Source organism: Engystomops pustulosus, chromosome 9, assembly GCF_040894005.1.
Source record: "Engystomops pustulosus chromosome 9, aEngPut4.maternal, whole genome shotgun sequence".
NCBI classification, from domain to species: domain Eukaryota; kingdom Metazoa; phylum Chordata; class Amphibia; order Anura; family Leptodactylidae; genus Engystomops; species Engystomops pustulosus.
The window spans coordinates 13,860,250-13,877,026 of NC_092419.1; the positions used below are offsets into that span (position 1 = coordinate 13,860,250).

Sequence of the window (16,777 nt, forward strand, 5' to 3'; positions counted from 1 at the left end):
CAACAGGCCAAGCAGCGGGATGGTGAGGCTGATGATGGCGGCATCGCCACTGACCATCTGTGTTGAGTCCTCAAAGTTACTCAGCACCTGACAGATATCAGACATCCACGTCCACTCCTCATTGTAGACTTGAGGAAGCTGACTGACCTGACTACCAGTTCTGGTGGAAGTTGACATCTGGCAGTCTACAATCGCTCGGCGCTGCTGGTAAACTCTGGATAACATGGTCAGTGTTGAATTCCACCTCGTGGGCACGTCGCACAACAGTCGGTGAGCGGGCAGTTGGAGGCGGCGCTGCGCTGCCCTGAGAGTGGCAGCATCTGTGCTGGACTTCCTGAAATGCGCACAGATGCGGCGCACCTTCGTGAGCAAATCAGACGGATTGGGGTATGTCTTGAGGAAACGCTGAACCATCAGATTTAACACATGGGCCAGGCATGGCACATGTGTCAGTCTGCCGAGTTGCAGAGCCGCCACCAGGTTACGCCCGTTGTCACACACAACCATGCCTGGCTTCAGGTTCAGCGGTGCCAGCCACAGATCAGTCTGCGCCGTGATGCCCTGTAATAGTTCTTGGGCGGTGTGCCTTTTATCGCCTAGGCTCAGCAGTTTGAGCACCGCCTGCTGTCGCTTAGCGACGGCACTGCTGCTGTGCCTAGAGCTACCGACTGATGGCGCCATGCCCACGGATGGTAGTTCGGAGGAGGAGGTGGAGGAGGGGTGGGAGGAGGAGGAGGCATAGTAGGCCTGAAACACCTGGACCGAGGTAGGCCCCGCAATCCTCGGCGTCGGCAGTATATGACCAGCCGCAGGGTCAGACTCGGTCCCAGCCTCCACCAAGTTAACCCAATGTGCCGTCAGCGATATATAGTGGCCCTGCCCGGCAGCACTCGTCCACGTGTCCGTGGTCAGGTGGACCTTGGTCAGGGCACGGATGATGTTGTCTGACACGTGCTGGTGCAGGGCTGGGACGGCACATCGGGAAAAGTAGTGGCGGCTGGGGACCGAATACCGAGGGGCGGCCGCCGCCATGAGGTTGCGAAAGGCCTCGGTCTCTACTAGCCTATAGGGCAGCATCTCCAGGCTAAGCAATCTGGAGATGTGGACATTAAGGGCTTGGGCGTGTGGGTGGGTTGCACTATATTTGCGTTTCCGCTCCAGCGTCTGGGGTATGGAGAGCTGAACGCTGGTGGATGCTGTGGAGGATCGTGGAGGCGACGTTGGGGTTTTTGTGGCAGGGTCCTGGGCAGGGGGCTGACTATCAGCTGACACAGGGGAAGGAGCAGTGGTGTGCACGGCCAGAGGTGAACGGGCTTGTTGCCACTGAGTGGGGTGTTTAGCATTCATATGCCTGCGCATACTGGTGGTAGTTAAGCTATTAGTGGTGGAACCCCTGCTGATCTGGGTTTGGCAAATGTTGCACACCACAGTCCGTCGGTCATCCGGTGTTTCCTTAAAGAACCTCCAGACTTCTGAAAATCTAGCCCTCGCTGCAGGAGCCCTCGCCACGGGAGCTTCACTAGTTGACACATTTGACGCTGATGCACCAGCTCTGGCCCTGCCTCTCCGTCTGGCCCCACCACTGCCTCTTCCAACCTGTTCTGGTCGAGGACTCTACTCCGTCTCAGAAGCACTGTGTTCACCCGGCCTATCAACCCAGCTTGGGTCTGTCACCTCATCATCCTCCGATCCCTCAGTCTGCTCCCCCCTCGGACTTCCTGCCCTGACAACAACTTCCCCACTGTCTGACAACCGTGTCTCCTCATCGTCGGACACCTCTTTACACACTTCCTCCACTACGTCAAGAAGGTCATCATCACCCACAGACTGTGACTGGTGGAAAACCTGGGCATCGGAAAATTGCTCAGCAGCAACCGGACAAGTGGTTTGTGACTGTGGGAAGGGTCCAGAAAACAGTTCCTCAGAGTATGCCGGTTCAAATGCCAAATTTTCCTGGGAGGGGGCAGACTGGGGGGGAAGAGGCTGAGGTGCAGGAGCTGGAGGAGTGCCGATTTCGGTGACATGGGTGGACTGCGTGGAAGACTGACTGGTGGACAAATTGCTCGAAGCATTGTCGGCAATCCACGACATCACCTGTTCGCACTGTTCTGGCCTCAACAGTGCTCTACCACGAGTCCCAGTAACTTCAGACATGAACCTAGGGAGTGTAGCTCTGCGGCGTTCCCCTGCTCCCTCATAAGCAGGTGGTGTCTCACCCCGCCCAGGACCACGGCCTCTGACCCCTGCAGTAGTTGGACGCCCACGTCCCCGCCCTCGTCCTCTACCCCTAGCCCTCGGGTTAAACATTTTGAAAATGAGAGTTATAACTTTAATTTTTTTTTAACTTTTTTTGTGTTTTTTGTTTTTTTTTGTGTTTTTTAGTTTTTAAAACCAAACGATGCTATCCTATTGCTATGACTATTTTCTAGCCAAGTATGAAAGCACACTGCTATGCCAGATGAGATGACGCTGAGTTATTAAAAAAATAAACGTAAAATAAAAAAGGAAATGGCAGACTGTGCCTAATTGAAATCCAACCCCTAATAAATTTTCCCACTTCAGTCTTTGCGATGGATATGTGCGTCACTAAGAGCAAAACACAGTGGTCGCAAGTCTCACTACAAATTGCTCACAATTTGCTAGTAGATGCACTGCAGCAAGGACAGCCACCAGCAGATCAACCAGAAATCAAATATATATAACGCTACTGTAGGCGTAAGTAAGCCGTTTGGATTCTCCTATGGCTATTTTCTAGCCAAGTATGAAAGCTCACTGCTATGCCAGATGAGATGACGCTGAGTTATTAAAAAAATAAACGTAAAATAAAAAGTAAATGGCAGACTGTGCCTTATTGAAATCCAACCCCTAATACATTTTCCCACTTTGGTGTTTGAGGTGGATATGTGTGTCACTAAGAGCTAAACACAACGGTAGCAAGTCCCCCTGCAAATTCCTCACAATATGGTACTAGCTGCAAATAAAAAAAAAAAAAGTAGAACGTTATTGTAGCCCTAAGAAGGGCTGTTGGGTTCTTGTAGAATCACTCCTGCCTAACAGTAAGCTAATAGAACACCCTAACGCTTTCCCTGACCAGCAGCAGCTCTCTCCCTAGCGGCATCCAGACACAGAATGATCCGAGCAGCGCGGGCAGCGGCTAGTCTATCCCAGGGTCACCTGATCTGGCCAGCCAACCACTGCTATCGACGTGTAAGGGTACCACGTCATGCTGGGTGGAGTGCAGAGTCTCCTGGCTTGTGATTGGCTCTGTTTCTGGCCGCCAAAAAGCAAAACGGCGGGAGCTGCCATTTTTTCGAGCGGGCGAAGTATTCGTCCGAGCAACGAGCAGTTTCGAGTACGCTAATGCTCGAACGAGCATCAAGCTCGGACGAGTATGTTCGCTCATCTCTATTAATAACCCTCATCCACAAAGCTCTTCATAATGCTGCACCCCCCTACCTCTCATCTCAGTCCATCGTCCAACCCATGCTCTTCGATCTGCTAGGGATCTTAGATTAGTTTCTTCCTTAATTCGGACTTCCCACGCACGTCTCCAGGATTTCTCCCAAGCTGCACCAATTCTCTGGAATGCCCTATCCTGGTCTATCAGACTAATAACAAACCCCCAATGCTTCAAACGTTCTCTTAAAACTCATTTATTTAGGCAGGCCTATCACACTAACACTAACGCTAACTGCATTCAACTTTAACTCTTTATTAACCAATTCTGGGCACTCCCCCTGTCTGTCATCTGGAAAATCTCTGCAGTCTCACTGATAGCGGCTAATGGCTGGTTCAAGCAGCAGACTTTTTTTATTAAGTTATTTTTATTGCATCCCCTTATAAAGAATGGCTGAACCATTATACAAGCTTTTTGTCATCCTCATAGACTGTAAGCTCTTGTGATCAGCGCCCTCACTCCATATGACTGTTTGTACTACGTCATGTAATATTATATTTGTATATGTCCCATATGATTTGTAAAGCTACAGAATTTGATGGCGCTATAGAAATAAAGATTATTATTATTATATTCAAAGCTGTATGATGTATAATAGATGGACAGTGCTAATGGATGGACCAAAGGAAAATAACATTTGAGATAACTCATAAGACTCTTGAGATATATGGCCCCGAAAAGCATAATAGACGAAAATGTTCACATAAGCAAAGATTTAGTCATCCAGAAAAGGAAAAATATATCTGACACCAATTAAATACTGCCCGGTTTTTCAAACGCAAGCACAGTAACAAACAGCACTGCTACATCCATTTACTCACAAACAGCTCTGCTTTATCCATTCATTTACACACACAAAGCTCTGCTACATTTATTCATTCACACACAAAGCCGTGCTGTATCCACTTACTCCCACAAAGCTCTGCTACATCCATTCACTCACAAACAGCTCTGCTTCATCCATTAATTTACATACACAAAGCTCTGCTACATTTATTCATTCACACACAAAGCCGTGCTGTATCCACTTACTCCCACAAAGCTCTGCTACATCCATTCACTCAGGAACAGCTCTGCTTCATCCATTCATTTACTGTATATACACAAAGCTCTGCTACGTCTAGTGATTCACAAACAAAGTCGTGCTGTATCCACTTACTCTAGCACAGCTCTGCTACATCCATTCACTCACAAACAGCTCTGATTCCTCCATTCATTTACATAAACAAAGCTCTCCTACGTCTAGTCATTCACAAACAAAGTCGTGCTGTATCCACTTACTCCAGCACAGCTCTGCTACATGCAGTCACTCATGCACCTGTATCTACTCACTTAGGGCTGCTACATACATACATTCACTCACATGAAAACACTTATCACTGCAACATCCGTCCATATACACAAAGCTCTTCTTCATACTCCAGTCCCAGGTGCAAATTCTTGTCTGGCTTCTCTGCTAACATCCCCACGCAGATCAAATGATCCCATGATCAGTCACATGCTTCTGATAACACTCTTGGCCCTGCAGTAACACTCATGTCAGGACAAGCAAGAACAGAGAGCATTACAGAGACTCTTCTCTCTCTCTTGCTTTACCTGATCTCCAGGACAGTGGTCAGGAGGGTCAGGAAGTTCTGGATCCTCCTGAACTTTGGACTATAAGATTCTGGCACTTCATAACAAGATGTTTTTATTGCTAACAAGTGCATCATTTAGCCAGTAAAATACAATAAATCTTGTAAATGGAATCTATATGATACAATATCTTTGCACTTATATTGGATCGTAGTGTAAGTACCTTGAGCTAAGCCTCCGGTTACATTTTGGCATCTCTTACATTAGGAAGCAATGAAAATTTCCTCCAAAAAGCATCTTTGACGTCTTTATTTTTTAAACTATATATTAGAGGGTTTAATATGGGAACGGCACCTGAGTTAAATAGAGACATAAGTTTGTTTGATTTTAAGTTGACCAAGGAATGGGGCCTCAGGTACTGAATGGCGAGAGAGGTGTAGAGAAGACTGACAACCGTGAGGTGTGAGGAACAGGTGTAGAAGGCCTTCCGTCTGCCGGTGGTGGATCGGATCTTCAGTATGGTCGCGATAATGAAGACATAGGAAACGAATGTCATAAGGAAGGGAGAAAACGCTGAAATGATGACTCCTAAAGTGAGTATGTAAAGGTCTAAGAAATGGGTATCACTGCAAGATAACTTCAGCACGGGCATGATGTCACAGAAGAAGTGGTTGACCACATTTGACTTGTAACAAGTGAACTTCATTAGTTCTACAAAGATTGGTATACTTTCCACCGTACCCAATACCCAGCATATAATAGCTAGTAATATACATATTCTAGCATTCATGATCATGTGATAATGTAAAGGACTACATATAGCCACATATCGGTCAAAACTCATAGCAGCGAGGATCAAAAGCTCTCCGCAAGTCAGACACAAAAATATGAAGATCTGGACCAAACATCTGAGGACCGAAACTGTGTTGTCCCCTGATATGAAAGATACGAGGATGTTATTCAGGTTGTTCGTTGAGCAACTGATGTCTAGAATGGACAAGTTACATAGGAAGAAGTACATGGGGGTGTGGAGCTGACGGTCTAGGCAGACCAATAGAAGAATGGACACGTTACCACCAAGAGTGAGAAGATAAATGATAAGAACCAGAAAGAAGATGATATTGTTCATCATAGGGTCATCCGAGATTCCAGAAATTATAAAATACTTTACTGCACTTGTATTTGTAGGATCCATTGCTTTGAAAACTAAGAAATTCAATTCCAAAAACATAAATTCATGATTATTATAAAAAAATGAAAAAAATAACCATAAAAATTTGAAGTAGACGCATAGAAAATCTCAATGAAAGGCTGTAAGTCGGATCCCTGCTAGGACACATCTTTACCTCATCTAAGGTCTGTGCTGAGGAGAAGTGTTAAATACAAGCATCCAGTCCTGGGGGAGTTTCCCTTGGGTGTAAAATACCCAAATGTATAATTTTGGAGGTGTTTATTTTTTTGTTATTCTAATAAATGAATGGTAAAGTAATGGTAGTTCATTGGTAAAGTCATTTAATGCTTTAACCCCTTAATAATACAATTATGTAAAATCTTTGAAGCATTTTAGGATTCTTAGATATATTCCTTACCATAGATATATGAGGTCTAGTTTTTTTTGGCTCCAGTTCCCACTTCCAGATTTGGGAGAACGAGTAGGAGAGAAATTTTTGTGTAGATGTTTTACCGGCTGTTTCCATACTTGGAAGCAGAGAGACTAATATTAAAGATCGAAAAGAAAGATATGACTATAGCCGACTATGAACATCTTATGAATCCTTAAAGCTGAGCTAAACATTTGAAAATATGTTTGTTTCTATATCAGCAATGAATTGTGGAGGTGATAATTGAAAACTTTGCAAAAAGATAAAAATCTGCAATTTTTCAGGTACCGAAACAAAGCCACATCTTTTCTGTTTCGCTTTTCTGAGGTTTGGAGCCTTTCTGAAAGCAACATAGGAGAGGAACCGGCCTGATCACATGACTAAGACAGGAACAGAGGGTGGGGCTTAAACAGTCTGCCTCAATGAGCCAATCAGTGCAGACTTAAACAAGGAGGAGGCGGAAAAAACTATAAAGTAGGGTAGGGTAATTGTTTTTGTAGAAAAGAAGTAGTCATTCCAGTACCAAACTTCAACTTTTAGAATGGGTATTGTTTAATTCTAATTTCTATAGTGCTCTGTTACTACCAGGCAAGATAATTTTTTATGAAGAAATTTTAGGAGGACATTTTTCTGCTAGACATTTTTTAAGAAGAATTTTTATAGGCCACCGTGCCTTTGTTTTGTGGGTTGTTCAACACTGTGGGTTTCACATCAGTTTTTGAGGTTTTAAGGGACCGGTGTCAGGGTTCTGGGGTATTGGTCCCACTTCACCACCGCGGACGATGGTATCTTGGATGATTCTCTGATATCTACTGTGAGAAAGTGAGAGGTGTCATGTGGGAAAACCACTATCAAGCAGATAAAAAGTACATGGTTAAAGCCCTGGATTTGTCTGCAGTAACCCAATGGTTAATGCACACATGTGGTAAGCAGGAGTCGTCTGTTTCGTCTATGTTGGCCTTGCTAGCATAGACACCTTTGTATTGTCCGTACTGGGCCTGCTTATTATGGAGTAGGGGTAGGCTGGTCCCAGGTTCGGGTCACAGAGTCTGATTTAGACTGCAGGCCAGAAGCAGTAGGTGAGGCACTACCTGGAGAGCTGAAGGCTGGACCGTGTTCACGCAGCAAAGGTAACTGAGTGCCTCCTGATATTCTGCTGGCCAAGAGCGTGTGCCAGGCAGCTTGGTACATATATAGTTAGGTGCTGTTATTGTATTAGGCAGTGCCCAGCCGAGCAGGGTTTATTTGGATTTTATATGTGCCTAAGCCAAGGCTGAATTTCTGTTTTGACAAAGAAGTGTGAATAAACACTTGATATTTGGACTTTAACCCTGCGTGTGTCCCTGCTTCCTGCACTGCTACAAAGCATCTACCAGAGCAATTCCCCACACCACTTAGATTATATGAGATTGCAAACAGACCTGTCTATATTGCATCGTATTTCACTTGAAAATGAAAGATGCTCTTATTGTTATCCCTTTGAAGTATTTTCCCTCATACTGGAATTACGAGGATACAGACCGCGGCTTGCTTTATCTATCTGCATTTAAAAAAAAATAAAAAGTAGATATTGGGACTTGTCTGTTTTTTTCCAGGAAGGCTCCACTTGGACTGGATAGGTGGTAGTCATGAGGTAAGACTGTATACTTTCATTAGGAAAACTGGAAAAATTCTTCTATCAAATGCTGCCAGGCAACAGTGTTACTTATACTTTTTGTGGCTACTTTTTTTGGAAAAATTAGAAGCATCTAAGAAGTCACACGAGATCCATATCTTATATAACTGTCATTTATGTCTTTGTTCCACAGTTTTGGCACAATTTAGGTGCATGATTTTAAGCCACAGATTTTCTAGCTAGGCCCCATTATCAAATGAGAAACAAGAAGGGTCTAAGGGTAGGAGCACATAAGCTGTGTCAAATGGACCCAAATGGTGGCAAATGACCCTAAAACTAAAATTTCAGGTATTTGTAAAGCCATTGGACCACCGGGTTGAGATGCTTTCTTCAACATTCTATTTTTCTTACTCAAGGACACATAATAAATAAGGATTTATAGCAGGTTTTTCCCCCTAAATAAAGTGAAAAACAAGTTGGGCAACATTTTTGGCTGCAGGTCTTATGGTCTTTGCGTGACTGCGACTGGGCCTGTAAGGAGAAGGGAGCATGCACCCACACCGGTCCGCTGCCATGTGGACCCCGGACACCATGCTAAGAAAAGGAGGCCTGGTGACTAGAGATGAGCGAACATAAACTTTCCAGGAAATTGACACCCCTGGCCAACTAGCCATGGCTTTGATTGTCCAAGGGTGTCCCCTTGGCCAATCACAGACATGGACGTCAATTTGCAATAACCAGCAATATGTGCGGGTCATCTGGGACGCACCCAAACCTGAACATAAAGTTTGGGTCTGCTCATCTCTAGCTGTGATCCATCACTTCAGTACTCGATGCGGCCGCACAAGTACTAAACTACTACAACCTTTATTATCATATGTACCAATATGTTTAAGCATAGCAGGACCTCCCCTCTGCAGCGCTGCTTCTTTAAGATTCAAGAAATATGATGGCATCATCACATGGCTTGTGCCATGATGTCCTTATGCACAGGATGGGGCTAACTTGCTGATCAGTGGGGGTCTGTGTGATGGGTTCCCCATGAATCATGAGAATGTGGCACTCAATGTAGCACCATATGGTGGCTCTGTTAGGGCACCTTATTCTCCACTAGAAACAATACTACCAGGGGAAGATGCTTCCACAGTACAGCATGAAATTTTTCTCATTATAGCGCCTGGAACATTTTTATTCTTTAAGCTGTAGATGAGTGGGTGCATTAATCAAAGAGAAATATTAACTGGAACCTAAATCTATAGATGAAGATGCTCTCAAATACTGGATGACGAGAGACGTAGAGAGTGATGACTACTGTAAGGTGAGAGGAACTTGTGTAGAAGGCTTTACGTCTGTCACTCCTGGATCTTATCGACAAGATGGTGGAGATTATGAAAATATAGGAAATGAATGTAAGAGCAAATGGTGTGAGGCCTGCACAATACACTACTACAATGTAGAGCTGGAGAGCAGTTGTGTCACTACAGAGGAAATGGTCCACCTTGTTGGATGTGTAACAAATTATTTGAAATATTATCATAAAAGTGGGTGTGTCTTTAAGGAAACCGAAAACCCAACATAAAAATGCAAAAACACCACAAAGTTTAGAATTTATGACAACCTTATAATGTAAAGGGTTACAGACAGGAAACTCGTAGCTGTCAAAAGCAACAGTTCATCAACAGTCAACGACAAAAATGTAAAAAATTGCACAAGACATTTGAAAACTGAGAAAGTTTTATCTCCTGGTATGAAAGAAGTAAGGGTATTATGAAGAAATGGTGGAACATGTCCCCATGTCCAAGATAGATAAGTTCATGGGTGTATGGAGATGATGACAAACCAGGAGGAAGATGGTGATGTTACCTCTGAGAGCAGTGAGATAGATGAGCAGAACCAGGAGGAAGATGGTGATGTCACCTCTGAGAGCAGTGAGATAGATGAGCAGAACCAGGAGGAAGATGGTGATGTCACCTCTGAGAGCAGTGAGATAGGTGAGAAGAACCAGGAGGAAGATGGTGATGTCACCTCCAAGAGCGGTGAGATAGGTGAGCAGAACCAGGAGGAAGATGGTGATGTCACCTCTGAGAGCAGTGAGATAGATGAGCAGAACCAGGAGGAAGATGGTGATGTCACCTCTGAGAGCAGTGAGATAGGTGAGAAGAACCAGGAGGAAGATGGTGATGTCACCTCCGAGAGCGGTGAGATAGGTGAGCAGAACCAGGAGGAAGATGGTGATGTCACCTCCAAGAGCGGTGGGATAGATGAGCAGAACCAGGAGGAAGATGGTGATGTCACCTCCGAGAGCGGTGAGATAGGTGAGCAGAACCAGGAGGAAGATGGTGATGTCACCTCCAAGAGCGGTGAGATAGGTGAGAAGAACCAGGAGGAAGATGGTGATGTCACCTCCAAGAGCGGTGAGATAGGTGAGCAGAACCAGGAGGAAGATGGTGATGTCACCTCCGAGAGCGGTGAGATAGGTGAGCAGAACCAGGAGGAAGATGGTGATGTCACCTCCAAGAGCGGTGGGATAGATGAGCAGAACCAGGAGGAAGATGGTGATGTCACCTCCGAGAGCGGTGAGATAGGTGAGCAGAACCTGGAGGAAGATAGGTGAGCAGAACCTCTGAGAGCGGTGAGATAGGTGAGAAGAACCAGGAGGAAGATGGTGATGTCACCTCTGAGAGCAGTGAGATAGGTGAGAAGAACCAGGAGGAAGATGGTGATGTCACCTCCGAGAGCGGTGAGATAGGTGAGCAGAACCAGGAGGAAGATGGTGATGTCACCTCCAAGAGCGGTGGGATAGATGAGCAGAACCAGGAGGAAACAAAAACTTGCAACCAGGGATCAACCGAGATTCCATTGATGATAAAACGGGATACTTGCATTTTTATAATCCATGAAGTTCTGAAAATGTAAATTGGGTTCCATTTTAAAAATGACAAAGTGTATAATGTTTTAAAAATGTTGTAGGGAAAATGTCTTCATATTAAATAAGACGTCCAACTCAATGAGTAAAACAATGGGGGTCATTTACTAAGGGCCCGATTCGCGTTTTCCCGACGTGTTACCCAAATATTTCCGATTTGCGCCGATTTCCGCTGGTGAATTTCAGGTCATCCGGATGCTTTTCAGCGCAGCAGCGCCACCTGGTGGACGGCGGAGGAACTACCATGATGAATCCCGGCCGGACCCGAATCCACCGCAGAGAACGCGCCGCTGGATTGCGAATGGACCGGGTAAGTAAATCTGCCCCAATGAGTTAAAAAATTCTCTGTATTACCTTATTCTGTTTATAGCATTAGGGTTAGACATATTTACTTTGCAATCTTTGAATCTATTCACCAGTTGCATCACTGGCTATAATATAAGTTTTGATTGTGCATCTTTTTCGTCATTAACCAATAGCTACAGTGTCCTACAGTAGCCAGTAGTTAAAGTGACCCACCGAAGCCAAATGTCACAGTGCCCCACAGTAGCCAGTGGCCACAGTTCCCCCACAGTAGCCAGTGGCCACAGTTCCCCCACAGTAGCCAGTGGTCTCAGTTCCCCCACAGTAGCCAGTGGTCACAGTGCCCCCACAGTGGCCAGTAGTCACTGTTCCCCTAGTCTCAATGCTCCCTACAGTAGCCTATTGTCTCAGTTTAGCAACTATTATTTTACACTCCTCAAAACCTGCTCTAATCGTCATTTAGTATATAAAGTTTATATATACATATATATAAGATATAAAAATTTGTACAAACGAAATAGGTCCCAGCATTGCATTATCCAGACAGAGAGCAAAGTACCATATATACTTGTGTATAAGCCGAGTTTTTCAGCAAAAAAAATGTGCTGAAAAAACTCACCTCGGCTTAAACACGAGTCAAGTAAAAAATAAAAAACTTAATACTCACCCTCCAGTGTCCAGATCGTTGTCGCGGGTCCCGATCTTCAGCGCGCGGCTCCGGATTTTCAGCGCGGGTCCCAGTGGCTCCTCTTCTCTCTTCTTTCTTCTCTCGCCGTCAGAGTCGCGTCCGGGCGCACACTATGATCTGGCGGTGTCGCGACTGATGACGTCATCAGCGGTGACACTGCCGCATCATAGTATGCACCCGTTGGCAGATTGCATGGACGCGACTCTGCCGGCGAAAGAAGAAAGCAGAGAGAAGAGAGAAGAGGAGCCACTGGGACCCGCGCTGAAGATCCGGACCCGCACCAATGATCCGGACTCTGGAGGGTGAGTATTAAGTTTTTTATTTTTTTTTTGGCAGGGGGCTGGCTGTATACTACATGGGGGCTGGCTGTATACTACATGGGGGCTGGCTGTATACTACATGGGGCTGTCTGTATACTACTTGGGGCTGGCTGTATACTGCATGGGGCTGGCTGTATACTACTTGGGGCTGGCTGTATACTACTTGGGGCTGGCTGACTGTATCCTACATGGGGGCTGGCTGACTGTATACTACATGGGGGCTGGCTGTATACTACACCCTTGGCTTATACTCGAGTCAATAGGGTTTCCCAGTTTTTGGTGGTAAAATTAGAGGTCTCGGTTTATACTCGGGTCGGCTTATACTTGAGTATATTCGGTAAGTCCTTCGCTAGTATGTGGTTGTATATGGAAGTCAGGCTCAGTTTATACCGACGATAGTGGAGTCCAATTATTGAGTTATTTTAACACGATATATATTGTGAGCTGCTGTGTTATTTTTGTAGTTACAAATAACTGATGGGTAACAGTAGTGAACTTGCTTATGTGAAAGTCAATGACAACAGATGGTAAATGGAAGGTCTTTAATTTACCATCACTCTATCCCGTGATAGATTAGAGGAACAGTCACCAATCCCAGTGATGTGAGCTTAGCGTAAAACCAACAAACATATATGTTACATGATCTGTTCAATAAAAAACGTCAGGGGGCGTGTGCCACTTTAAGAAACAGGGCATCCATTTTAGGTATACATTTACTAAGAAGAGTGCAGTGTGTACTAGGTGCATTTACCTGTGTAGTGTGCAGGGGGCGCCAGATTCAGGATTTCTGGCACATGTTCTTCATGATTCTGGCGCCCCCTGCACTGCCCCAACTTTTTTTGGTGCCCCTTTAACATGGACAGCATAATGACACACTTTTATTGCACTGTGCATAATAAATGTGTCGCATGGTCTGACTGCGAACTGGAACGCCCCATTTCATTTTGTGAGTGGTGCAACCGCGACACATATGTGGCGCGGACACTTCCTAAATATGTGTACAGGCAGTTTGCACATGGCAGTCTGCCAGAAAACTGGCGCAGGGGCTTTAGTAAATGTGGGCCAATGTGTCTCACCATACCGGGACGGGACTGAGCCAGGCTCCAATGGAGATCCCCGCATCCGATGAAGATGGGAGAGGTGAGTAGCGTTTATTGCCCGTATACTTCCGTCTGTTTGCAGCGTGTTTCTGTCATGTGTATGAGACCTACGCTGACAGTTTCATATATACAATAAATACATACATATTCATACATATATGACAGAACATATATTCACCCACACTCCGGGCATGCATGAATGGTTCAGGAACAGAGGAGGGGGAAAGGGAGAGGGACATAGCACAGACAGCGAGGACTGAAGAGGAGGATGAAGTAAAGCTTCATATACTCATCTCACTGCTGTTTGTGCTGCCTGGTCATGCAGGAGAGCTGCCACACTGTTATTAGACTAGATGTGGGGGAGGGGGGGGGAGTCAGCATTGTGCTCTGCATCTCCCCGGCTCCCTGAGCCGGCTGTAAATTTAACAACCAGTTGACAGCCTGCTAGATTGGACTAGTAGAGCCAGTGCCGGAAGCTGCGGGTATATTACAGCCGTAACGCCCACAATCATAGCTACTTCATATTCATATGAAGTGTTAAACACTTACATGCCACGGTCTTTGGCTTTCAGGTTCTTCCGCCCGACACGAACGTTTTGCCAAATCAGCAGCCGAACTGTCGATCCAGCAAATAAATGCCCCTTGCTACCAACCATGCCTAGGATTGGCCAGAAGAACTTACCATGGCCAATTCTAGCCATGGTTAGTCACTAGGGGTATTGGCTGTTTGGCCGCTAATCTGGCAATACATCAGGAACGAGAGGCTGATCCTGAACGCCTTACCTGGACGTTGGATCCGCTCATCTCTAGTTTTAACATTTACACACAAAATGTAGAGTAAGACTGGAAAAGTCTATCTAGGAGTGACAAATAGGCAGCTCAATACTATAACTGTACAATGATTATTGGATGTTCACTGACAAACATACCTTTACTAAGTGAAATCGTCATTTCAATGTCTCCATGTTTTTATAATGGTCTTGGTTGTAAATAATAAAAATATTGTGTTATATAGATTTTATCCTTCTCCTTATGGCGGCTTTCACATCTTTATTCTTTAAGCTGTAGATCAGTGGGTTCAGTATCGGGACGGCAGCTACGTTAACCAAGGAGAAATATTTATTGGAACCTAAATCTATGGCTGAAGGAGGCCTGAGATACTGGATGGCAAGAGAAGCATATTGAATGATGACCACTGTAAGGTGAGAGGAACACGTGTAGAAGGCTTTACGTCTCCCGGTGCTGGATCGTATCGACAGGATGGTTGAAATTATGAAAATATAAGAAACGAATGTAAGGCAAAAGGGTGTAAAACCAGTTACAAACGCTCCTCCAATTAGAATATAGATCTGGAGGAAAGATGTGTCACTACATGCCAACTTAATGACAGGCATAATGTCACAGAAGAAGTGGTCAATCTTGTTAGATGTATAACAAATTATTCTAAATATTTCGGTAAAAACTGGTATGCCTTCCAGGAAACTTAAAAACCAACATATAAAGGCCAAAAAAATGCAAAGTTTGAAGTTCATAACAACATTGTAACGTAAAGGGTTACAAATGGCAACATAGCGGTCGTAGCTCATAGCAGTCAACAGCAACATTTCATCCACGGTCAACGATAAATAGGCAAATATTTGAAGATGACATTCAAGAACTGAGATTTTGGAATCCCCGGATATATAAGATATCAGGGTTTTATGAAGAGTAATCGTAGAACAGCACATGTCCAAGATGGACAAGTTGGCCAAGAAAAAGTACATGGGTGTATGGAGACGATGATCGAGACAAACCAGGAGGAAGATGGTGATGTTACCTCCGAGAGCCGTGAGATAAATGAGCAGAACCAGTAGGAAAATAAAGACTTGCAACCAGGGCTTATCCAAGATCCCCGTAATGATGAAATGGGTCGGCAAGGTGACATTGCTGTGATCCATATAGTTATGAAAAAATGAAATGTTTTAAATGTGAAAATCCTTTAAAATTTTAAGGTGCAAATAAAGTGAAATATGCTGTAATAGAGAGAGTCTGGTTTCACTGCAGAGTACGGAATATTTCTACATCCAGATAAAGCTTGACACTACAGTGGACATTACAAAAGGAGCCCGTGAAGATTACGCTCCATGAATGGAGCCTTGTAATAATAGGAGCAGGGGGTTTAAATAGACGGATGGAAAAACTTCAAATATTCCCTGTGGGTCAATAAAAACCGATGGGATTAGACTTAGAAAACTCTCAAAGGTTTTGCATCGAATTTTAATGATGTAATGGTAAATTAACGTAAATTGTGTCTCTATGAAAGTGTCCCTAAAGTAATTTAGTTATTTAGAGAATGGGGTAAAAACAACCTATATAGCACAATGTTGTCCCACAGAGAACAAGCAATTATATGGCTTTGTATATTAAAAAATTAAAAGACAGGGAGTGAAAACCAAAATAGAAAATTGACCCGGGCTTTAAGGGGTTGGACACTTTACTTTATGTTTTTTGTTATGTGTGTGTAAGTCTATTATGGCTCCATGGAGGAGCTGAAATGTTGTGTGCATTATACATCTATTAACCACTAGCCACCAAAGGCTGGGTGCTACCTTCTCCTTCTGTGCTTCCTCCTCCTTCTAAATTGCCCACTGGTTTGACATTGGAGTACTTGGACACATTTGGGATAGCATCCCTGCAAGCCGAGTGTGTACTGGCCTGACACCTCTTTCTCCTCTGCTTACTCCTGTGCCACCATTAGACCCTCCATCATGGCTTGAAGTGTTTTTTTCTAGAAGGCAAACCTTTAACGATCTTTAAAAAAGGGACTTTGTGGACAAGCTAAAGACACATTGGGGCAGATTTACTTACCCGGTCCATTCGTGATCCAGCGGCGCGTTCTCTGCGGTGGATTCGGGTCTTCCGGCGATTCACTAAGGCAGTTCCTCCGACGTCCACCAGGTCCCCCGACGTCCATTTTTTAAAATGCGGCGGTTTCTCCGAATCCGTCGGGTTTTCGTTCGCCCACGCCCCCCGATTTCTGTTGCGTGCATGCCGGCGCCGATGTGCCACAATCCGATCACGTGTGCCAAAAACCCGGGGCAATTCAGGGAAAATTGGCGCAAAACGGAATAATTCGTGTAACCAGCCGGAAAAACGGGAAACGGGCCCTTAGTAAATGACCCCCATTGGGGTCGTTTACTGAGGGCCCAAATC

General features: G+C 44.9%; 2 protein-coding genes across 2 annotated transcripts; both read right to left on the reverse strand.

The window, feature by feature from the left end:
- Nucleotides 1–5,273: 5,273 nt before the first annotated feature.
- LOC140077543 (olfactory receptor 6C1-like) lies at nucleotides 5,274–6,227 on the reverse strand. The gene has a single exon (XM_072124800.1). The coding sequence runs from the start codon at nucleotides 6,225–6,227 to the stop codon at nucleotides 5,274–5,276; it is 954 nt and encodes a 317-aa protein (XP_071980901.1).
- Nucleotides 6,228–14,592: 8,365 nt separating this feature from the next.
- On the reverse strand, nucleotides 14,593–15,522 carry LOC140077836 (olfactory receptor 5V1-like). The gene has a single exon (XM_072125371.1). The coding sequence runs from the start codon at nucleotides 15,520–15,522 to the stop codon at nucleotides 14,593–14,595; it is 930 nt and encodes a 309-aa protein (XP_071981472.1).
- Between the last annotated feature and the right edge of the window lie 1,255 nt (nucleotides 15,523–16,777).